The sequence below is a fragment of the Boleophthalmus pectinirostris genome, unplaced genomic scaffold (assembly GCF_026225935.1).
Source record: "Boleophthalmus pectinirostris isolate CB_2022bp ecotype Guang Dong unplaced genomic scaffold, ASM2622593v1 HiC_scaffold_13, whole genome shotgun sequence".
NCBI classification, from domain to species: Eukaryota; Metazoa; Chordata; class Actinopteri; order Gobiiformes; family Gobiidae; genus Boleophthalmus; species Boleophthalmus pectinirostris.
The window spans coordinates 29,072,820-29,097,288 of NW_026571036.1; the positions used below are offsets into that span (position 1 = coordinate 29,072,820).

Below are 24,469 nucleotides of genomic sequence, written 5' to 3' on the forward strand. Positions count from 1 at the left end.
GTTTCTCTCTCACTCTCGCTTTCTCCCTCCCTCCCTCTGTCTCTCTCTTTCCACCTCTTTCTTTCCCTCTGTCTGTCTCCCTCTTCCTCTGTCTCACTCCCTCTTTCTCTCTCCCCCTCTTTCTTTGTCTCTCCCTCCCTCTTCCTTTCTTTCTCTCTCTCCCTCTCTGTTTGCCTCTCTCCCTCTCCCCCTCCTTCTCTTCCTTCTGCCTCTCTCTCCCTCTTCTCTCTTTCTCTCTCTCTTTCTGTCTATCTCTCTCCTCTCTTTCTCTCTCTCTGTCTGTCTCTCTCCCCTCTCTTTCTCTCCCTCTTTCTTTGTCTCTCTATCTGTCTCTCTCCTTTTTTCTCACTCTCACTCTCTCTCTCTCTCTGTTTGTCTCCCTCTTTCTAGTTCTCTCCTTCACTTTTTGTCTGTCTTTCTCTCTCTCTCCCTCTTTCTCTCTCTGTCTTTCACTCTCTTTTTCTCTCTCTCTCTCTCTCTTTCTCTGTTTGTTTCTCTCTCTATCACTCTCAGGCCCTCTCTTGCTTTCTCCCTCTCTCTCAGTCTGTCTCTCTCTCCCTCTTTCTCTCCCTCCTTCTTTCTTTGTCTCTCTCTCTCTCTCTCTCTGTTTGTCTCTCTCCCTCTTTCTATTTTTCTCCCCCGCTTTTTGTCTGTCTCTCTCTCCCCACTTTCTCTCTCTGTCTCTCTGTCTCTGTCTGTCTATGAGTGTGTACACATGTGTACATGTGTACACATGTACATCATGTGTACACATGTACATCATGTGTACACATGTGTACATGTACATCATGTGTGCACATGTACATCATGTGTGCACATGTACATCATGTACACATGTACATCAGTATCCCTGTTATTGTCCATATCCTGGTGTTGTCAGTATTCCGGTTACTGTGTTTACATGCGCGCTGAGAAACTGGGATACTCATATCCTCGTATACTAATGCAGCTAAAATGTTTCTCCACAGCAGGATTTTCTCTCATATTGAATACTGCATTACTCACTGGTCACTGACAAGCACGACAACCTTAAAAATAATAGAATCACTTTTTTAAAAAGCGTTAAAGATATTTGATAGGAAATCTTTATCGTTTCATCATTGTCTCATACTACAGAAGTATAATATCTTAAGTTTTGGAAATTTTCAAAAAATTAAACTCGCCTGCTCAGTCTACAAAGTCTTCAATGGAGTCGCTCCACCAGCTCTGGGTGAGTTCATGAAGCCCAAGTCCAGCTCTAGTGGTCGGGGAACAAGAGTCTCTATCAGAGGCGACTGTGCAATACCCTATAGAGGCACAACTTTCAGTCAACAGGTGTGATCAGTCAAGGAACAGAAATCTGGAACAACATCCAGCCGCTAGAAGAGACTCCACCACATTCAGTTCATTTAAAACTAATCTGAAGCGATGACTTAAGAGTAACCAGATCTGTAACCTCTAATGTTCTGCTCCTATGTAAATGTCAGTGTTGTGTGTCATGCTTGTGTGTTTGTCTATTGTGACGCGTTTTATGTTCTTATGTTTTATGTCTCTATCTCTCTGACCTGCCAGGGACTACAGATGAAAAGTCGCCTTTGGGCTAATTCTGGCGTATTCACAAGTGTATGTTCATGAATATGCATTGTCCTTTTTAAATCAATAAAACTAAAAAAAAAACCTAAAACTATACATGATCAAATGGGGTATCCCGGTTTCTTGACATAATCTTACAAATGCGCAAGCGCAAAAATGAACTTAAATCAATTTCATAAACCAGGAAAAATACAAACCGTGAGCTCCTTTAGCATAAGAAGCTAAGGAGCTACGAGATCTCCCACAATCCACTGCACACATCAAACCAACAGATTCTTCATTAAAATCTTCTGCATAAATAAACTCAACTTTACAACATATAAACCATAAACACTATAGAGCCACATCAGCCTGTTTGGTAATAGAATTCAGCTCTGATCACATTTGATGTGATCAGTTTCTTTTGGACTAAATGACACGACTCTGGATTATGTGTGTTCTTTTTGTGACAGAAGAGGTGCTAATGATGGTGAGTCTGTTCTGTGCGTAGACAGTATAGGAGATAGTTCATGTTTTAGCTTTTCAGAGATCACACGAGTGCACGTTATACGAGTGCAGATTGTACGTGTGCAGATTGTACGTGTGCAGATTGTACGTGTGCAGATTGTACGTGTGCAGATTGTACGTGTGCAGGTTTAGCGCAGCTCTTAATTTTACAGTCATTTCACTCGTGCGGTCACTTTATTTATGTCGCTACTGTTGTGATGAAAAGACTGGAAAGTGTCTTTTGGATGCATGCGCACTCAACTTTATGTTGCAGTAACCGGGATACTGTGTATACATGCCACAGTATCCCGGTTACTATTGGAATAAACCAGCTACAGTAACCCAGTTTCTAATAACCGGGATACTGCATATACATGCACCATGAAGAAACCGGGATACTCAAAAACCCGATCATAACCGGGTTATTGATGTGCATGTGTACACACTCTATCCCTCTTTCTCTCTCTCTCTCCCTCGCTCTTTGTCTGTCTCTCTCTCCCTCTCTCTCTCTCTCTCTCTCCCCTTCTTTATCTGTCTCTCTCCCTCTTTCTTTCTCTCTCTCTGTTTGCCTCTCCTCCTTCTCTTCCTTCTGCCTGTCTCCCTCTTCTCTCTCTCTTTCTCTCTCTCAGCACATTAAAACAACATGTATTGTTTTCTGCTCATTCTTCCACTCGCCCTCTGTGTTCGCGTGTGTGTGTGTGTGTGTGTGTGTGTGTGTTCGTGTGTGTGTGTGTGTGTGTGTGTGTGCGTGTGTGCGTGCATGCGTGCGTGTGTGTGTGTGACGTATTCCCAGAGACGTGGGTGGACTTTGATGGCAGAAATAGCGGGTTACTCATGTCGGGGCTACGGAGCAAACTCGGGCTAACGAGACGTTTCTGGACAGGTTTTCCTCGAAATTCTTAGTGGGAAAAGTGAATATTTGTTCTGACATGTTTTCAGAAACTTCATGCACAAAAACAGTCAACAAATTATTATTTTGCTTTTTGTTGCTTTGAAACAACAAGTGAAAGTTCCAAACAAATAAACGTGTCTTTTGTTAGAGCTGAAAACCAGAGTGAAAGTGGCTTTGTTTAAACCAGTTCCTGGAGTTTTCTGTGGTTTAAGGTGGTTAATTTGTTCTTACATATTTTCAGCAACTTTATCTGTAAATGAAAACTTTATCTGTAAATGAAAACTTTATCTGTAAAATAAACTTAAACTTTATCTGTAAAAAAAAACTTAAACTTTATCTGTAAATGAATTGTCCAATAGATTTTTTTATTTATTTATTTTTTTGCTGTAGTAAGAAAAAGAAGTAGGGCCAAACTTAAAAGTGCACTGTTTCTCGTGGAGAGTCCGCCACCTGCTTGTCTTAGTGGAAATGTTACGGCTTTGAATGTTCCGCAGTATAAATTAAACCTATTTATCACGAGGGACAGAAGCAGGTTACAGCATTACGCTACATTACTGTTCAGATCTGTGGAGAGTCGACCCTATTCACAGAAGAAATTATTGTATTTTTGAGAAACAGAAACACACATGACAAATAAATGCTCAAAATATATGTTTAATAATATCTCCATGGAGACAAGCAGTTGGTAGAACCTTAAATTAAATCAAATCAAATCAAATCAAATCAAATAATAATTTATTATTAATAATTTCTTTCTCATGTGGTCTTATATTTGTTCTGACAGCTCAAGATCATTCTAAAGACATTCAGGAAAGGTTCATTTCTGTCCTATGAATGTGACTTTTTTTTAGTATTGATACTTTCTCGAATAAGTATCTGATTTCAATATTAGTTTTAGTATTGATTAGTATCTGATTCATGAATGAAACAAAACATAACCCCAGGTATGTTTTGGAAGTTTTTGATAAAGCAACTGCCAGTCAAGGTCATTTAATTCAAAGCTAGAACCAAGATAAACATATGATTTCAAGTCATTTAAACTTAAATGTGCCTTTTTTAAATCTTTTTCTTTCTGGTGGAGGGTCCGTCAGATTCTTTTCTCCATGGAGATGTTATTGCTTTGTCTGGAATATTTCACAGTATGGCATTAAACCTTTCTATCCTCATGGAGACCAAACTAGACCAAGTTACAGGTCAGATCTGTGGAGAGGCGACCCGCTCACAGTCAGAATGTCTGTTTTTCTAGGTATTTTTGATCTGTAAAACCACCTGTAATTGAATAAATGTAAGGTAGAGCTGTTTAAAGTCATACTGTGGAACATTTCAAGCAGAGCAATGACATCTCCATAGAAACAGACAGTATATTTTCTGCCCCACGATCTCCATACAACACAGTCTATACGTGTATAGTCTGTACACAGCTTTGCACGTTGCTTCTGCCTCTCGCATTAATCTAGAGCTTTGAGACAACAGCAGCGGCGGCGGCGGCGTTGAACTCGGCCGATAACCTCCCCGAGCGAAACCAGTGGGTGTCAACGAGCAAGACACTCCGGGCAGCTTCATACCGTTTAGGGAATTAACCTCCGGCAGTGCAGACATGTCAGTTTGAGTAATGTCAGCATGGCCCCCGCTCCCCCGATGAGTTCACTGTATACTGTGGAAAATGTCTATGTGATTAAACCTGCTACACTAGAGACACAGACAAGGCTAAACACTGCAGGACAGCCCGCTCTGCTTTTCTAATGGTTCAATAAATTACTTTTATTATTTGATACGAAGAGCAGAGGCACATGCACACGTCTTTGTCTGACTGCTATATACTGTACTGATGCATGATGGGTAAATTATAACATATATATTTGCAAAAATGTAGAGAAATTAAATACCGTCTTTTTCTTACATGGTTTGGGTGTTTCTTGCGACTTATACTCTGGTGTGACTTATTTATTACATTTTTCACACTGATAGCCACGAGAAGCTCTAGGCTCATGTGTCAGTTTTCTGCACATGTCTTCTGCAGAAAGCAAGTCATGAAATCTGCAGCTGAAAACAGTAATCGAGCAGCAGAAAGAAAGTTTGGAGTGAGTGAGAAACTTGTGACACCGGGAGGATGCACCATGAAGCTTTCCTGGAAGTCACTAGATGGATGACAAAGTCTGGACTTCAGTGACACCGAAACCATCCTGTCGGAATTCAGAAAGGCTGGAATAATTCTAACTGGAACTGTGCTTTTGTTTTTTGATGGGGTTAGAGGCTTAAGAGCGTCACCTAATAGCCCAGAAAATACTAATACCTTCGGACGTCGCCGAGTTGCTCAGAAGTGACACAGAGGATGAAAAATTCAATGGATTTAGTGATGTGGAGTGAGATGGAGAGTTTGGTAAACTTGTTCTTTTCTGTTGTTTATGCTGTAATTATCTGAAGAACTGTTCATATGTGACATGAACAGGCTGTTGTTCTCTCTTCTATTTTTATTTCTGTAATTTGACTTTGAAGATTAAATGTCGGTTCCTGGTCTCTGATGTTATAAAATAAATTTCACCCAAAAAGAGTGACTTCTAGTCCAGTGCGACTAAGGCTACGTTCAGACTGCAGGGCTTAATGCTCAATTCTGATTTTTTTTGTGAAATCTGATGTTTTTGCGAGGTCGATCACATGTGATCTCCAGAGTGAACTTTAAACGTCCCAAAAGTGTCCCGCATGTGCACTGGAGGACACAGCGAACGTCAACCGCAGTGAGCGTGCTCTGTGTTTACAGAAGTTGTCCAAACATGGACGTGAGCGTTGAGCACCTGGAGATTTTAAAGTTCCTCTCGTACCGGAGCCAGAACATGAACAACTTACTTGTTTTAAGGAGGAGATTGAGAAGGAGAAGGACGAGGTTTTTGGTCGTGGTGTTTTGTGGGGCAGCGGCAGCAGCAGCGACGTCCGTTGAAAGGAACGTGTGGATGTGGAGACGTAGTCCAAGAGTGGTGAGTGATGATGTGTTTCGCTTCAGTGACACGGAGTTCGTTCACAATTTTCGCCAACTTCAGCGCAGAATAGTGACGTTTGTGGCTTGTTGATAACGTGTAGGTGGATGAATGCACTTTGGCCGTTCAGACTGAAGTCGCATGTCAAAAGATCAGATATGTGTTTTAGGAGCACATATCCAAGTGTCCTGGGTCGCATTTGAAAGAATCGGATCTGTGTCATTCAGACTGTCATTAAAAGATCAGATACAGGTCACATACTGTAGAGGCCAAAAAATCGGATTTGGGTCACTTCAGGCTGCAGTCTGAATGTAGCCTTATATATGTTTTTTTCTTCTTGATTACACATTTTTTGGCTGGTGCGTCTTATACTCCGGAGTGGCTTATAGTCCAAAAAATACGGTACATAGAATTTGTTGATCTGATATTTTTAGCTATAGTTTGCACACCGCTCTGTTCTTACTTAACCTGCTCACACCAGATTAAATGTCCCATATGACGCTGTTTTCTGATCTGTTATTATGTTGTTCCCTCATCACAAACAGACCTGGAGTTGTGTTTATTTCATTCATGTTTAACACGTAAATCCTGTATATTTGGCGCATTACATAAATCACAACCAAATAGCAGCGATTGGTTAAATAAATAAAAAAATACCCGCCCACCATCAAGCGAATTCTAATGCTGTGAGGTCAGGCGGTTTCCACAAAGTGAAACCTGCTGATGAATCAAGCTAATAACCTATCTACCAAAAAACTTTTCTTTTTTTTTTCTTTCCACGAATTCTCATCAACAAATGAATCTTGGATGTCTTCTTCATTAAGTCTGTCGTGATTATAGTCAACAAAGCTTTTATTTGAAATGGGATTAAAGTGGCAGGTGGTATCAGAAAATGGTTAAATCAGAATCTTGTATTGTATTTTTCTTTTGTTGGGTTTACACCGTCTTTCCCATCTTTTTCATAATACCATGCTGTTACCGCTTTGATCATTGGGGTGTAATTTTACAAAGCCATATGGTGTCTAAGTGAAACAAATCTCCTTCAAAGTGAGTTAAATGTATTGGTTTTGGTAGAATAGTTGAGACGGGGAAACTAAAAAATCTGTTTTTTCTTTGCAGTATCTTCCGGATGTTCACGGCAGATCGCAAAAGAGTGGAAACTGCGCTGGAAAACTGCAACCTCCCATCTGGAAGAGTAAGACATAACACAGAACACACAATACATAACACTTAAAGGTGCGCTGTGTAACTTTTGTGGCGGAGGGTTTGCCACTTGTTTGTCTCCATGGAGATGATATTGCTTTGCCTTGAATGTTCCGTATGACATTAAGCTTAAATCTTACATTTAATACAATTACAGGTGTTTTTATTGCTATAGGTTCAATGGCAAATGGGTAACATCTCCACAGATCTTACATATAACTTGGTCTGGCAGTGTTACTTTGTTGTTACTATGGAAATACAGTAAATATGCTTAATGTCACACTTGCCACGTTTACATGAGAGCTTTCATTCTGAATAAAAATGTATTCTGCTTTAAAAAGACCACGTAAACACTTAATTCCTATTGAAGATATTATTTAAAATTAAACTTCCGAAGTAAATGGGTGGTTTATTCCAATTTTAAAGCCAAATGCATTTTTTCCTCGATCATGTAAACGTTTATCCTTCTTAAAAATAATTGGGGTCGTTCAGTGCGTGCTCATTGGGTCGCACTTCTGATGCAATCCAGACGGTCCAGCTCCTGTCCTGCCTTCGGACTTTCATCCATAGTGGCCACTGTGGAACATACCAGGCAAAGCAACATAAAAGTTACACAGTGCACCTTTAATGCTAAATAATTCTTTTTATAGGTACTATAATAGCTCCATACAGCTATAGCTTAAATGGAGCTCAATAGTGACCACCCACCCCTCAGTTCCGGAATTAATTTCCCATTTATTTTTCTGACTGACCAAAAACAAATTATATTAAAAGTTGAAAAGCTCAGAAATGATCAGCTACATGCTGCGCCCACAAGACCATTTTATTTAACATCTGTTGAAAATGAAATTTTATAAACTACAAAGTTATTAAAATGATTAGTTATTTCACAGAATCTTGCATTTTAAATGACGTTTTGGACTTAAAACAACTGTGTTATTGATATTAGCTTGAAAAAAAAAAAAAAAATCACTGAAATATCATATATCTTGTCATAGTACTCGAGATCGGTCTTGGTTTCCAGACCGGCCTTGAGACCTTTTTTTTACTGTCTTGTTCTTGTCTCGGACTTGACCACGTTTGGACTCGGTCTTGTCTTGGGCTCAAGGTCTGACACTCGACGAGTGTGATCACATTTCATTACAGCCACACGTGGTTGAAGTTTGACTAATAAAAGTGCACAAATGCATCTGTATTTGTCATGACGTGTGTTTGGTTTGATGAATGTGCAGAGGCTGGTAAATCTGTAAGAGAATGTAACTCCAGTAAGAAACTTGACAAAACAGGTTTAAAAATCCCACCCACTTTCTTCACTTTGTTCACAGTTTTGTGTAAAGTGCCAGTGGAAGTGAAGAAGAGGTTCTCAAACTGTGGGTGAGGGTCCAAAACAGGTGCACAGAGTGTTTCAGTGCAGTACAGTTTGCTTGGCTTATTTTAGGCCTAAATGAAGATTAATCAGATCAAATGGAGTTAGATTTATAAAAGTATTGATATATATGTAACTCTAGAATACAGATAAATGTAGAAAATGACAGAGATGGTCTCGATTTGGTCTCGATGGGTCGTGGTCTTGGTCTTGTCTCGGCCTTGACCCTCATTGGTCTTGGTCTTGTCCTGGTCTCGGGACCCTGTGGTCTCGGACTGGTTTTGGTCTCGATTAGTGCGGTCTTGACTACAACACTACAAGAAGTCATGTTCTATGGTCTACATCTGTAAAAGAAAACTTGAAACTAGTCAAAACAGTTTAATATTTTATTCAGAACTCAAACGATATTGACTCAATAAAAAGGTTTAAGTTCTTGATCTAAACATTCACTCTTCTGTTAATCCTTCTTTCCCTTCTGCGTCAGCTCCTCTCCTCGTCTCCTTTGTTTTCCATCAGAGCTCAGTCTCGTGTAACTCCTCTGATTGTTTGTTCGCTCATTTGTTAAGAGCCTTATTTTAAGGATGTGGCTGACTGAGCCATTTCCATTAACAGAGACAAGACAAAAGTACCTCAAAGTCTGTACTATTACTGCTAAACAAGACTAAGATGAAGTGAATTTAAAGGTCAATTGTGTAACTTTTCTTGTGGGCTATGTGCTGTGTATAATGCTTCCTATGTAAAGGCATTATCTAACTTACAAGATATCATTTTTTGTTGTGAATTGTTAGTTGCTATGGGAGCGGTGCTAAGTTTACATCATTCTGGAACCTGTAGATACCAACATTATTTCTGTGAGTGTGGTCACCTGTCCACAGATCTGACCTGTGCTTTGGCCTTGTGGCGTCACCTGCTCGTTTCTATGGATATAAACCAGTGTTTCCCAAACTTTTTTTCTGGAGACCCATATTTTAAAAGTCGCAAACCTTTGTGACCCAAGTCAATAGACATTATTTGTAAATCACAAAATAAAGGTGGATTTGAGTGTTATTGAGCATTAATGAAGATATTTTATTGTTGACTGAGTGATCGTGTCTCTGAACTATATTATTACTATAGTATTACTCAAGTTTGAAACAATGAAAAACAGTCATTGAAGCAGCAATAAATGGAATCCGTACTGAACCAACAATACTGGAACAAAATAGTCAATAAAATAATTACAAAAAGATTAGAAATTATACAAAATATGCCTTAACATTTCAGCATTTCTAATGAGATAGGTGGACCTGTGTTTTTGTAGCGTGTTTCAGATCAGGAGCAGCATTCAGTCTGTTTCTGTGCTTTGTCTTCATTTTTGTGAGCACAGAAAATCACAATTCACACAAATATGTAGTAATGAAAGGAAAAGAAAAAGAGCATAGAAATACTGGCCCTACTGAGGACAGGTCCACCCTCTCATGTGTCAGAAGTGGATACTGCAGAACGTCATGCAGATTGTGACAAGACGACCCCAAAAAAATCTCGTGTGACCCACCTGAGGATCACGACCCAGTCTTTGGGAAACAATGAGAATAGATCATTTTAAGGCCATACTGTGGAACATTCTTATCAACGCAGTTAAGAACAACCAGAAAAGTTACATAACATATATAACATAACATTTCTACATTACAATTCAGATCTGTGGAGAGTCGCCCCTATTCAATAAGGAGTTATTGTATTTTTAAAGAATAGAAACACTTGTAATGAGTATGGATATGCTTAATGTTGTACCATGGAACATTCCAGCCAAAGCAATATCATCTCCATGGAGACAAGCATGGCAGCACCAACCAGCCTAACCAGAAAAAATTACACACTGCCTCTTTAAACTTTTCTGGTGAAGGGTCTCTCAAAAGTTTTTTTTTTCCTGGAAATGTTATTACTTTGTCTGGAATGTTTCACAGTATGGCATTAAATCTTTCTATCTTCATGAGGACTAAACCAGACCAAGTTACAGGTCAGATCTGTGGAGAGGCGACGTTGCTCACAATCAGAATGAATCCGTGTATCATGCATACATATGTTTTTCAAAATAAAACCAAAAATGAGAAAATGAAAAAAACAACGATTTTCTTCATTATTTGTCTCCAAAACCAAAATGGAAAAAAATCGGATAACGATTTGTTTTTTTCAGTTTTCGATTGTGTGAATGAATAATGGAAAAAATGGATAATGGCTGTTTTAGCTTAAACCGTGATGCCAGACTTTTGATGCTGAACTTTTGCGCAGCATATGGACTGAACCAGGACTGAACCAGGACTAAACCAGGACTGAACCAGGACTGAACCAGGACTAAACCAGGACTAAACCAGGACTAAACCAGGACTAACCAGGACTAAACCAGGACTGAACCAGGACTGAACCAGGACTGAACCAGGACTAAACCAGGACTAAACCAGGACTAAACCAGGACTAAACCAGGACTGAAACCAGGACTAAACCAGGACTGAACCAGGACTGAACCAGGACTAAACCAGGACTAAAACAAGACTAAACCAGGACTGAACCAGGACTAAACCAGGACTGAACCAGGACTAAACCAGGACTGAACCAGGACTAAACCAGGACTAAACCAGGACTAAACCAGGACTGAACCAGGACTAAACCAGGACTGAACCAGGACTAAACCAGGACTAAACCAGGACTAAACCAGGACTGAACCAGGACTAAATCAGAACTGAACCAGGACAAAACCAGGACTGAACCAGGACTAAACCAGGACTAAACCAGGACTGAACCAGGACTAAACCAGAACTGAACCAGGACAAAACCAGGACTGAACCAGGACTAAAACAAGACTAAAACAGGACTAAACTAGGACTGAACCAGAACTGAACCAGGACAGAGTGTCGGGATGGGCCCAGAGGTGCGCCCGTGTAGACCGTTGGGTGATCGCGGGCAAAAAGACCAGTGCAGAGCCTTGCACCCCACGGGGCTCAGTGCAGCTGTCAACTGATCCTACTCAGACTAGTCTCTCTCTCTCAAGTCCAAAATCCTGGTTTAGACCTGGTTTAATCCTGGTGTAGTCCTGGTTGTTATATGTTTTTTCATTTTGGTTTTGGAGACAAATAATGAAGAAAATTTTTTATTTTTTGTTTTTTTTTAATTTTTATTTTATTTTGAAAAAACAAATGAAGGCATAATACATGGATTAGAATGTCTGTTTTTCTAGGTATTTTTGAGCTACAAAACCATCTGTAGTTGAATAAATGTAAAGTAAAACTGTTTAATTTCATACTTTGGAACATACCAGGCAGAGCAATAACAACCCTCCACCAGAAAAGTTACACAATGCACCTTTAAATCAATTGCTTGTTTGACATTTTCTCTTCATATACAGTACGTCAATTAGGGAATTCAAGCAAAACAAATGTATCTCGCTAAGATGACAAACATTCATTAAAAGCTCTCCCTTATGTATGGACCTGTCAAGTGAAGTGACGTTACACACACTACCTCACACACACACGCACACACACACACGCTCTTGTAGCTTTAATGAATGACTAGGCAAAGTAAACATACTGGCTCTGATGTACAGGCTTAACATGCTATACTTAATTAGCGGGAGCTGGGAGTGTAAACGGGCCGCTCTGGAAAAGTCCACTGGGGTTTGCTGTTGTTCCAATGTGCCAGTAATTATGGCTAAACGCCGGAGCTGCTAATCCGCTAAGCACACACATGCTAACCGGGCGAGCGCGCACAATGACGTACGAGATTTGAACTCACGGCTACAGCCCCTGACGAACGCAACTGGGTTTGTTCGTGCTTGAAATGTTTCGCTGTATAACATTAAAGAGTCTATATTATGTTATTTTTTTATCTTTGTTATAATGTTGTTTCCTTTTCAAAACTATTTCCGGAGTTGTTTTTTGTTTCATTCACACATGTTTAACGCACAAACACTGCAGATTTAGGCTGAGTTCTTCTTCTTCTCACACTTTGTTCCACCTGATGATGTCATGTGGTAATATTGTTGGGCAAGTTACTTCAAAACTATAATGTGTTTTTTTATGACTTATTACTGTCATTTCAAAGTAATTTGTTACATTACTTATTAATATTACTGTGTTTAAAATGTAAGGCATTACATGACTACTGCAGTACTTTTAAGTTATTCTTACCAAAATAACTGTGCAAAGATGCTGAACTTTTGCGCCGCATATGGACTGAACCAGGACTAAACCAGGACTAAACCAGGTCTAAACCAGGAATAAACCAGGTCTAAACCAAGACTGAACCAGGTCTAAACCAGGTCTAAATCAGGACTAAACCCGGACTAATCCCGGACTAAACCAGGACTATACCAGGTCTAAACAAGGTCTAAACCAGGACTAAACCAGGTTTAAACCAGGTCTAAACCAGGAATAAACCAGGTCTAAACCAGGACTGAACCAGGTCTAAACCAGGTCTAAATCAGGACTAAACCCTGAGACTAAACCCGAGCCTGTGGAGCAGGGTGTCCGCAAAGTGTGATCAGGTATCAGCTATGTTTAGTTCCGTGCAGTACAGAGCTCTTACCCGACGGTCTACTCGGGCGCACCTAAGGGCCCATCCCAACATTCAGAACCATAAAGATGGTGTTTCACTGATGCTGATATCAGGATGGTTTTTGCAAATTTGTATGAAGAAAAATGAAAAAACAAACAAACCACCACTTCAAAGGTTAAAACTGCATTGTAGCGCGCACTAATGACATTTGTACCCAGTAAAATATGACCATTTTTATTCCTGTAATGCCGTAATATTACTGCTTTACAGCAAAAAGTAACGCATTACAGTAACTCGTTACTATTGTAACGCGTTACTCCCAACACTGTGTGGTAATACAGGAAGTGCTCCACTGTGTATTTAAACTCCATATACCTTCACTAGAATCATTTGTGTAATTCTAGCTCTGGAGTCTCTACCAAACAAAAGGAAACTACCACTACATGACCTCACAAGGTGGAACAGAGCATTTTGTGTTTTGGAGATGTAGACTAATAATAAAGAATTACTCAAACACATGTGAATGAAATAAAACACAACTCCTGGTATAGTTCAGTGAAGTTCATTTGGTCTTTCAATAATTCAATTATGTTGTTACTAGGGATGTAATGATATCCAAATCTCATGGTACAATATTATCACAATATACCTCTCACAGTACGATAATTACTGTGACATTTTGGAGGGATTAACAGAATTGTACATAAATACCATGACCAGTCTTCAGTGTGAATCATTACTGCCATATTCCAAAGAAATAAGATTTAGAAGTGCTTCATAACAGTTATTTTATTATGTAGTAAAGTAAGTAAAGAATCATGACCTATGCTGTTCCCTTTTTTTTTAATACTTTTAAGTGAAAAACCTTGCTATCCGATATATTTTGATGGACCATGATATTACTTTGAGCATTCTGACGATACGATATCAGGATATTTCAGTTATTGTTACCTCCCTCGTTATTAGGTTCTTTTAGTTTAGTTTTTTAGACCAAGAGTTTGTTTTCATACCTGACAGTTTGGACTGTTCACTAGCGCTCTTCCTCAGGGTGGTCACATGATGTTGCTGTGAGGTGTCCGATCAGCTGATTTATACAGATTTTGGCGCTGTCTTCCTACCAGCTGCAGTCCTGTTTCCTCAGGACAGAATCCCAGGTGTGTGAGAGTAAAAAAGCCTCATTTATAGTCCGGTAGTCCAGTGGGCACGTTTCTGTATTTCGATTGCCTCTTTCATCCAGTGACGATGATCTGATGAAGACCGTTAATGATCAGTCCAAACTGTCAGCTATGAAAACAAACTCTTGGTCTGACAATCGAACTTAATAACATACATCTGTTTTTGAGGAGGTAACAACATTATAACATGACTTAAAGCTCACAAGAGTCCATTTTGTGTAATGTAGGACCTTTAACACAATGTTTCATCTGTACCCGTGGGTTTTTCTTCCATTTTGAGGCCTTTTTCATTTGAAAAGATACTTTTACTGTAAGTTGTTAATCACTATGGCAGTGGTCCTAATGTTTCATTATCCTGAAACCCACCGATAATGAATAATTTCGCCCTAGTTCATTTGTACTGAGAAGACTTTGTGCATGTTTCATGTGGATAGGCCCACTAATTACATCAGGGGTCTCCCACCTTTATCCTCAGGTGAGCTCCCTTTACAAAATGAACATTCCAGAGAGCTACTCATTTCAGCGGTCTCAGGAAATAAAGTGTATATAAGAGCCATGGCAAGATTTAAATGGGGTACAGTTAGATAAAACATAAAACATTATTTATTTATGACTGCACAAAGTCAGACATCAAAACAATTTTAAAATAATAATGGGTAGTAGGCATTTCATTCATCAAATTTGAATTATTCAGGACAATACGTGTAATTTAGAAATCCTTTGGCGAGCTACTTGAAAGGGGCTGGAGAGCTGCTGGTAGCTCCTGAGCTACAGGTGGGAGACCCCTGAATTACTGAGATATTCCTCATAAACCTGTGGATTGAAATCCTCCTCTGCCCTCTGCCCTTATCTCAAGTCTGGTCCATAAACTGTCCCCCCTCTCTCTGTAACTGCTGCTGTGAGCCTCGTCATTTTGATCTTAAAATGTTCGTATTAACCCGCTGTACATGATCTTGGTGTTTTTTATTTTGCTATTTTGTCCATAAATAAATTCCTATCCCTAACATCCTCCTATAACTGCAAGCCTTGATGAGCTTCATTTGACTGGAGCTGAACAATGTGGGTGACATTACACTCCCTTTGTCCACTTCTTTACACAGTCTGTAGTAGGCATGGATGATTATTTTTTTCCATGGGGCCACATGAGAAACAGAAAATATTGTGGAGGACCAGGCTAAAGTGCTTAACTCAGTTCTGCATAATATTCATTGTATTTCTTCATTAAAAGTAGTAAATAGCATCATTTTGATGAGCTGGTTAGACTGTTTATGTTATGACTAAAGGGACAGTCTGGAATTTTGGACATAGGACCTCATTTCCTAGTGATCCAGTGTGTTGGAGACGTGTGGAGACACTTTTTGAAATATTCCATCCAGCCCTTGTATTTGCAGATGTCGCTGGTGCTAGACTAGTGCATGTCAATGGCCATAGTTCTCCTGCCACTAAAAAACAGTCTTACCCACTCCACAAAACACCTGAAACAAAACTATTATTACTCCAGACTGTCCATGTAAATGTCTGTGTCGATAGAATAATGTTTGAAATAAAAACCTTGCATCGCATGAATCGTCACATGTTGAGGGACTATTTTCTCAGCAGCAGCGGAATTTTACTTTACCGAGGAGATAGGTGCTAGGTGATATCCGCCTCTGCCAAGCTTTCTATCAGGAAGTACGACTCACTGCTGGTTTTACATCTAAAAATATTTTAACAATACAGTCATCACATGGACAGTCTGGTGTAATAATAGATTTGTTTCAGGTGTTTTGTGGAGTGGGTAAGACTGTTTTTAGTGGCAGGCTAACTATGGCCATTGACATGCACTAGCCTAGCACCAGCGACCTCTGCAAATACAAGGACTGGATGGAATATTTCAGAAAGTGTCTCCACACATCTCCAACACTCTGGCTCACGAGGAAATGTCCAAAATTCTGGACTGTCTCTTAAAAGCAATGAAAAAGTGATGTTGGTTTGCAAAAAAGTCATTAAAAAAACACCTCTAAAATAAAAGCAGTGCAACTAAGGTCCATGCATGAGGTCAAATGATAAAACATGTTTATTTTGTAATTCCAAATGAGTTTAAACGGGCCGGTCAGAGTCGTCCAAAGTGCCGTGGAGCTGTTCTATGCTCAGGTCTGGTCCATGGTCCCTTTGACATCATGTGAACACAGCGCCTTTCCTTGTTAGCACGCTCCAGCGCTCGTGTATTCTGCTCTTACCTGTTCTCCCGTGATAACCCGCGGATCTCTCTATCTCGTTGTTGGAGGTTATCTGTATGCTCATTAGCCGCATGTTAATGAGTGTGTGGGTGCCCGGGTGGGAAGAGGGTCAAAGGTCACAGTCAGTCAATATCCCCGAGGCTGTAAAGTCACCCGAAAGAAACACGGAAGCTTTTCTAGATGGTTCTGTTGTTGTTATCTGTGAATAAGCTCTGGTTTTACGCTTAAAAAATCAATGGTTCTGAAACGGGCAGATTTGATTAGACATTTGTATCTTTAAGGACTAATCAATGACGCTTTATTTCAGAATCCAGGGAGTCCATAGAACATTTAAAAACATCATGTACGTAATGTATATGTGTAGCAGAACCTTAACTCTTAACTTGTTATTGTCATACATGTGTCCTGTGTTGTTTGACATTTACTATTGCATTGTGTTTTATTGTTTTGTTTTTTTTTGTCTGAGGTCTTAAAAAAAAAAAAAAAAAAAAAAAATCAATTAGCAATGTTCTATAATTTTTTTTTAATTGTATTTAATTTTTTTTAAGTAATAATAAAAAAAATATATATTTCTTGGATTTATATGGAATTATGTAAAATGGACAACTTTGCCTCTCTCCTTCTGTAGCCACAGCTGTTATAGTTGTTTCTACTTCTCATTTACCCTCTCGAAGTTGTTTTTGGAGTGATTCGTGCGTATTTGAGTAATCGTTAATCACTTATTTTCAAACTTATTTCCACTGCTGCAATACACGGCCACTGCTCTGTACTTACTTCATTCTCCAGCTTTGTTTTCTTAATCAGTGGTACACATAGGATTCAGCAGAGTTGCGTTGTCATTTTGGTACAAATGGAAAAAAATCTGCTATTTGCTAGTGTGATGTGCAGCTATTCATGAGAGGTGCTGACAACTTCAGAGCTCTTTGTTGTGATGATAGTTACAGCAGCGTCTCCTCCCATTGTGTGGAAATCAGCAAACTTGTTTACCATATTTTTTGCACTGTAACGTGCACCAGATTATAAAGCGCAATATCAGTAATGTTGAATTCTCTTGTCTATTTTCATACATAAGGTTCACCAGAAACAAACATTGAGTAATAATGTGTTTAATGCAGCTTTGTGCACATTTGTTTACGTTTTACAGAAACGAAACTTAAAACCAGCAATTATGACAGATTTTTGAGCACCGTGTACCACATAAAATCGGTTTGAGGTTAGAAAGCACAACCAGAATTAATACATAAGGTGCACCGGATTATTAGGCGCACAGTTGATTTTTGAAAAAAAATTAAGGATTTTAAGTGCACCTTATAGCCCTTAAGTCATTTTAGATGAGTATTGTGTATATGTGCAAATAACACCAAGATGTCATAGATTATGACTGTAGGGCAGATACAAGCACAGTGTGTGTTCTTTAAATTCATATTCTGTTGTTGAATTCACTGTATTTTTTTGTGTTTTTCAGAGCGACTCTATTCCACAAGAGGACTTCACTCCAGAGGTCTACACACAGTTCCTCAGTAACATCTGCCCTCGATCAGAACTGGACCACATCTTCTCTGATGTGTAAGAATACAGCTCAATTCCATAGGCCTCTCTAATGACACTTACTTAACTAGAGGCACTGCTCTGTCTGAGGCTTTGTAAAACTTTAATCTGAGCTATATTTTAACACAATCTGTCCAGAAAGAGCTGATTTTTACAGTTAAAAGTCTCTCAAAGTGTTTTTCAGTTAGTCACTCTCACCTTTTTGTTGAAAATCTAACTCCTGAACACAACTATGATGAATTATTGTATTGATCACCTGAAAATCTAAAAAAAAAAAAAAAAAGTTTCAATCCATTTTGTAGTTTATTGTAGTTTTCAGTTTTCAATCAGTTTTTACTTATGTGTTCATCTTAACTGCTGCACATTCTACCATACACTTCCATGGTGTACACCTTCAGCATGATGTCTCTGCTCTAGTTTGGTGCTCGTGTAGACTTGGTTTAGTTAGTTTATTTTGATATATTTGCCATTTGTAGTTCACCCACATTGGAAGACGTACAGACAAAACCATGAACACAATTTACAAGAAACATTTTTGACACTGTGAAACAAAACAAGCTAAAAATCTTAAGTTTCTAGACCAAAGTTCAAAGTGTGGGCATGTCGAGAAGTCCTGGTTTAGTCCAGGTCTAGCCCTGGTTTAGTGCTGGTTTAGTGGTGGTTTAGTTTGTGAAGTGTGAATACAGCCTGGATAATAGTGAAGTAGTTAAAGTTTAGAGCCCCACTTTAAGGTTTTATGGTCGTCTTTGTAAACACTTCATTAACACTCTTCAGTAACACTCAATTAAAGTGGTGTCATTTGCTTGATTTTTGTTTTACATGATTTGTCCTCTTCTCAAATCAGGGTAGAGGCAGTATTCCTGTATCATTATATCATTTTAAATAGAGAAATCATTGGACTTTTATAAATGGACACAACATATAAAAGAATCGTTGATCTTCACAAATGTATTAAAAGTACAATTCTAGTAAAGGGTACAGTCTTTGCATCTCTTTGTCTCCATGGAGATGTTATTACTTTACCTTGAATGTTTTTTTTACTTTATTGTCTATTTTGCGTTTATTCAATTACAGATGTTTTAATAGTTGAATAAGAGCTTAAAAAATATGCTTTCTTACTGTGAGCAGGGTGCCTCTCCACAGATCTGACCTGAAACTTTATTGATCCACAAGAGAAATGACTTGGGCAATATATTATTAAAAAAAAAAAAAAAAAAAAAAAAAAGCAAAATATAACTAATAGTAATAATAAATTCTAAATAAGTAGCAGTAGTAGTAACATGCAGGCAAAGCAAAAAGTTACATACTGGGCCCGGTCAAGCAGAAGTAAACAACAAGGCCAAAAATTCAAGTTAATGCATCTGATATAAAAATGTATTCAACAGATACATATGTACTCTAGTTTATGAAACTGTTGACCTTTTTTCTGTACCATTTTTGGTTCTAAAGTTCCATATGTTTTAAACAGACCATGTATGAAACATGGAACAAAAATTATTTCCCAAATTTCAAAGACCCAAAAATCATGTAAATAAATGGATGTATTTCATCATATCTTGTGTTATTCCATCTTTGAACTGTTGATGAAGGTACAGGATTTTTTTTTTTATGTTTTTAAAATGATAAAAATTTGCTTGGAAGGACTGACATATTTTATAGAAATAGTTTCCTTTCATTTTGAAGTAATATTAAAGTTTTCGGAAGAAAAAAGCAACAAAATGATGTAAAATCCTGCACCTTCTACTTGTTTGCACAATTTTCCCTCCGTTACTTTTCCTCCGTTACCATGACCTTTTTTAATAAAAAAATCTCATTACTCAAAAAGTAAGAGGTTTTTCAACCTAATCTTGTACCATATGGTAGAAAACTATATGAAGCAAATATTCAAACCAGTTTGTTAAGGATATGGAAGTGAGAACCAAGAGTTATCACTGTTTGGATTTATTGCCCAAAAAGTGCTGCATATTTCATTCCCTCCGTTATCGACATGAGTTTTTAAATATTTTGTCAACAACTTGAAAGAATATCACAGGTTTAACTTGACCCTGTTGGAGTGTAACTCTTTCCTACATTCTGATACTTTACTTATTTCAATAGTCCCTCTAGTTTCTGAATAAGAGACATTTGAATGTCAAAAATCTGCCCCTGTTTCCCTCCGTTACCACTTGACCAGACCCATACTGTACCTTTAAAGCAGGCCTAGTATCAACTTAAAATGTACTAAAGTAAAGTACAGATACCTAAAATTTATACTTAAGTACTAAGAATAGGACAAGACACAAGTTGCACAAAACAAGAAACAAGATTGGGTCCACGAGAATGAGCCAAGATGAGATTTTAACATAATTCCTCATTTAATATATAATACATTTCATGATTCAGTTTCCAGTTTGGACCTCACTTTTTTATATTTACTTGATTTCATATTTTTATTTTCATTCTAGTACTGCTTTTTGAGCTGCAAGAGATGTAACTCACCAAGTCATAACTCTTTTTCGTCCAATCTAAATGTAAATACTTGTAAATAAAATCTTTCAACGGTAATTTTTTCTCATGTTTGCGCGATCTTGGAGCAATTTTGTTTCATGAGATTTTGTGACATGATATCTTGTCCCATCCCTATTAAGTACTTCATTATGTTCCACCACTGGTAATATTTGATGAATGACAAGAGTAATATTTATCCATATTCAATCACAAAACAGCAAAAAAAAAAAAACACATTTCTACAATAATGATTTTCTCCATTAAACGCGGCGGGCCTGTATAATGCAATGATGTCATCTGAAAGCCACTATTATGAGGCAGAAGTGCTCTTTGGCCCCGAGAGATTTAAACCATCAACTGTGGAGCAGGCCTCTGTCACCACGGCGACTCTGTGTCATAAATCTAGATTTTAATCACAGCTAAGTGAGATGGCACCCGCCCAGCACCACACTGCAAAACCAAACAGCGTGTGGATTTAGGAACATGAGATGAATTTAGAATATTCATAATTGATTTGTGTCATTTGGACTTTAGTATTTTTTCATTTGAAATTTTTAGAATATATTTTTGACTGATTTAAAGCTGCGCTGTGTAACTTTTCTAGAGAGCATCTCCATTGTACTTTTCTCCATCGAGACAAGTAAGGACACCAAGCCAAGTTACAAGTCAGATCTGTGGGGAAGCGAGCGCACTTGCAATATATTCTACTATATATTTTAATGCAATATAAAATAACTGGAATTGAATAAATGCCAAATAAAAAGTTAATGCCATACTGTGGAGTATTTATGGGGAAACCAATAACATCACCATGGAGACAAGCGTGTAGTGGATCCCAGAAAAGTTACATAGTGCACCTTTAAGAATGTTTTTGAAGTGTTGAAACCAGAAGAGTGTTGAATAAGTCACATAACATTGTCTTATATATTGATAAGTTAGTATTAATAAACAAATCCAAAACTTCTCAAATTATGAAAATTATTCTCAAGTAAAGCTATTGATACTTTGCAGTGGCATCATGCTGGGGGTGTTCTACATGTTTGTGTATTGGTGGAATGTTCACCAGTTACCATGGAGACACGATGCACATATTAGCAAACAGTTAAATAAGTTTTTAGATCATCTGGAAACTCAAGAAAAAAAATGTGTTATTTATTCTTTATTTTTTCAAGAGCCTGTGATCAATACAAGCGTTCATGGTTCTGTTTAGGTGATTTTCACCAAAAAAGTGAGAGTGATTCACTGAAAAACTGTTGGCTAATGCTCGCTGTCGTGTGATTGTGATGTTATTGTTATTTTGAACTGTAAAAAACCAGACCACCTGTTCTAGTTCCAACTAAGTCTGTTCTTTTTGGTCAGATTGTGTTATATAATCTTGAAGTCAGATTCAACTCTAAGGGTGCACTCACACAAGGACTTTAGGACCGTACCATGCTCAAGCATAATTGTGTAGGTTTCTATGGCCCACACTCACATTTGCACTTCTGAACTGGGCCACGGCTGATACGTCATCACACAGCCTGGTCTGTTTACATGTGCTCTTGCTTTTAGCAGAGAAAAAAAGTTCAGCGGCAGAAATATCTATTAAATAGTGAGGCTGATGTGTGTCCTTTTATGATGCGCTCTCCTCCGTGAGTTTATGGAGATAAAAACAGCGTGGAGTAGTGAGGACAGCTGGAGATGAGACGCAGCTAATCTTGTGTCACAGTCCTTATCAAAGGTAAGTGCGAGTTTGCCATGTGTTTTGTGTCCGTGTATGAGTGACATCAGCACACACACAGGGCTTGTATAGTAAAGTCGTGCGTGTGCATGTACATGAGCAACCGTGCCATGCTTTGGTCCACCTCCTCCAACTGGGCCAAAGTCCCAACCATGCCGTTCGATTGCGCTCACACTGGACAGACATATGGTGCTTTCGAGGCGATCCTTGCTTGGGCACAGTTCTAAAGTCCTAGTGTGAGTGCACCCTAACAAGCCTCAGACGGAGCATGCCCACAGTTAGCATCACACCCTCAGGGAATGTTGATGACATCATCTGCAAGTATCTATTTTAACTTTTTTTTACAGCTTATATCTGGAAGTTCACCAGCACTTTCTAAGAAATGAAATATGTTTTAATCAAATCTCAGCACAAAATTGAATCAGCAGCCCTTTCTCTCCCTCTGCAACTCTCCACTGGTTTAATTACCCTGTCGAGAAGCACCAAATCTCTCCCATTTCTCGCTATAATCTCATTGTATGTGCAGGGGAGCGAAGAGCAGGCCGTACCTCACCGTGGAGCAGATGACGGAGTTCATAAACAGTAAACAGAGGGACCCCCGACTCAATGAGATCCTGTACCCCCCACTGAAGCCCGAGCAGGTGCAGCTCCTCATCGACAAATATGAGCCGAGCGCAGAGCTCGCCCAGAAAGGTCAGTGCGGAACAGATACACTGTAAAAAAGACCGTCTGAAGGTTTGTTGTTAATGGTTTTGTTAACAGGCTGATGAATGAAATATCATATCCATGCATTTGAGTTGTTATGTTTTATCAGTCACAAACCATGAAGTAGCTTTGGTTTGGTGTGTTGTTAGCATGCTATTTGTTTTTAGTATTTGGGTTGATGCCAGAACTCTGCTTTGGTGTTTGAAAGTTGAAATAAGCTTATAAAGGCCAAAAATATCATATAATAAAAGTTGTCAGTTTGAATCCCACTCGAGACATAAAGATCATTCACTAGCAAAGACTACACCACAACAATGGAATACTGTACCAATACTTACTGAGGGCTGATGGATGTGATGGCTGAGGGGAGATCCAGGATGGGGGTATATATGGTTTATATGGTCACCCAGCTGAATCGGAATCCCCCCCTTCCTTGAAGATGACGTCTTTGGACTGAAGGATGGAGAGACACGGGTGGGAGGGAGGGGGTCGAGAGACACGGATGGTGTTGTCGGAATAGGCCGTATAAATCGGTCTTCTGGGTAATTGAAGGTGCGGTTGAGATAGGCTGTGGTTGGCTGGGGTGGAGGTTGAGGAGTGGTCTGCTCCTGAATCTCCACTCACTAAAGCGGTCAGACCCACTAACCCACAGGTTAGCTCTGTGATTCCAGCTCCCACAGATGAATGCTGCCGTTGTGTCCTTGGGCAAGACACTTAACCCACTTCACCCCCGGTGTCTGCATACATTGGTGTATGAATGTGTGTGGATGGGTGAGTGGTTCCTTGATGTAAAGAGCTTTGAGTGCCTTGAAGGTGGAAAAGTGCTGTATAAAAACACATTGTATTAAGAAGGTGAGGGATAGGTTTGAATCACTGCAAACTGTTCCAAATGATTTAGTTCTAGTCTGTTTTTTGTTTTTTTTCACATTTTAAGACAGTAATAATCACGTTCAGCGTCTTAAGTGCTTTACCTGGAAAGTTTAACAGAATGGCATTAAACTTCATCTGCTACATTGAAACGAATCACCGTATCACCATATCACCTTATTGTAAACGATGTGGATTATCAGTGTTCTTTCTGTGACAGAGGGGTGTTCTGCTGATGGTGAGTCTGTTCTGTGTCATGTTGGAGATGGTTCATGTTAAACTTTTCAGAGATTATACGTCTGCAGGTCGTACACACAGACCGTATGACTGGACATATATTCTAGCCTCTTAGTGTTTTGGCGGTGAATTTCTTCGCGGTGCATAGGCCTACTTCAGCTTATCAGAGTATCAGTGTTTTCAGGTGTCCACACAGTGCCGGATCAGGTCCGTACTCAGATGAATTTGTGGGAACTGGAGACACCAGATCGTTACGTCTCTGGAGCCATTTTCAGTAGGATTAGTGTGGACGAACACTGCATCCACAACGAAAACGACTCGAATACAAACTAGTGTGGACAGTGCCTTCCAGTATACTGTATATCTCCATGGAGACAGGCAGGGTGATGCCATAAGGTCCAAGTTAAGCAGGTTAGGTCTCTGAAGAGGCGATCTTGCTTACAGTAAGAAGATCTGTTTTACAATACTTGAGTTAATCTGTTGCCTT

At 39.0% G+C, this 24,469-nt stretch overlaps 1 protein-coding gene across 1 annotated transcript in view; it reads left to right on the forward strand.

Annotated features, from left to right (window-relative positions):
• The window catches only part of LOC110168269 (1-phosphatidylinositol 4,5-bisphosphate phosphodiesterase beta-1), a 521,321-nt gene that overhangs the window by 352,287 nt on the left and 144,565 nt on the right, over positions 1–24,469 (forward strand). The window contains 3 exon segments of the mRNA XM_055149396.1: positions 7,042–7,117; positions 17,884–17,984; positions 22,700–22,866. Coding sequence (XP_055005371.1) covers positions 7,042–7,117; positions 17,884–17,984; positions 22,700–22,866 — 344 coding nt within the window.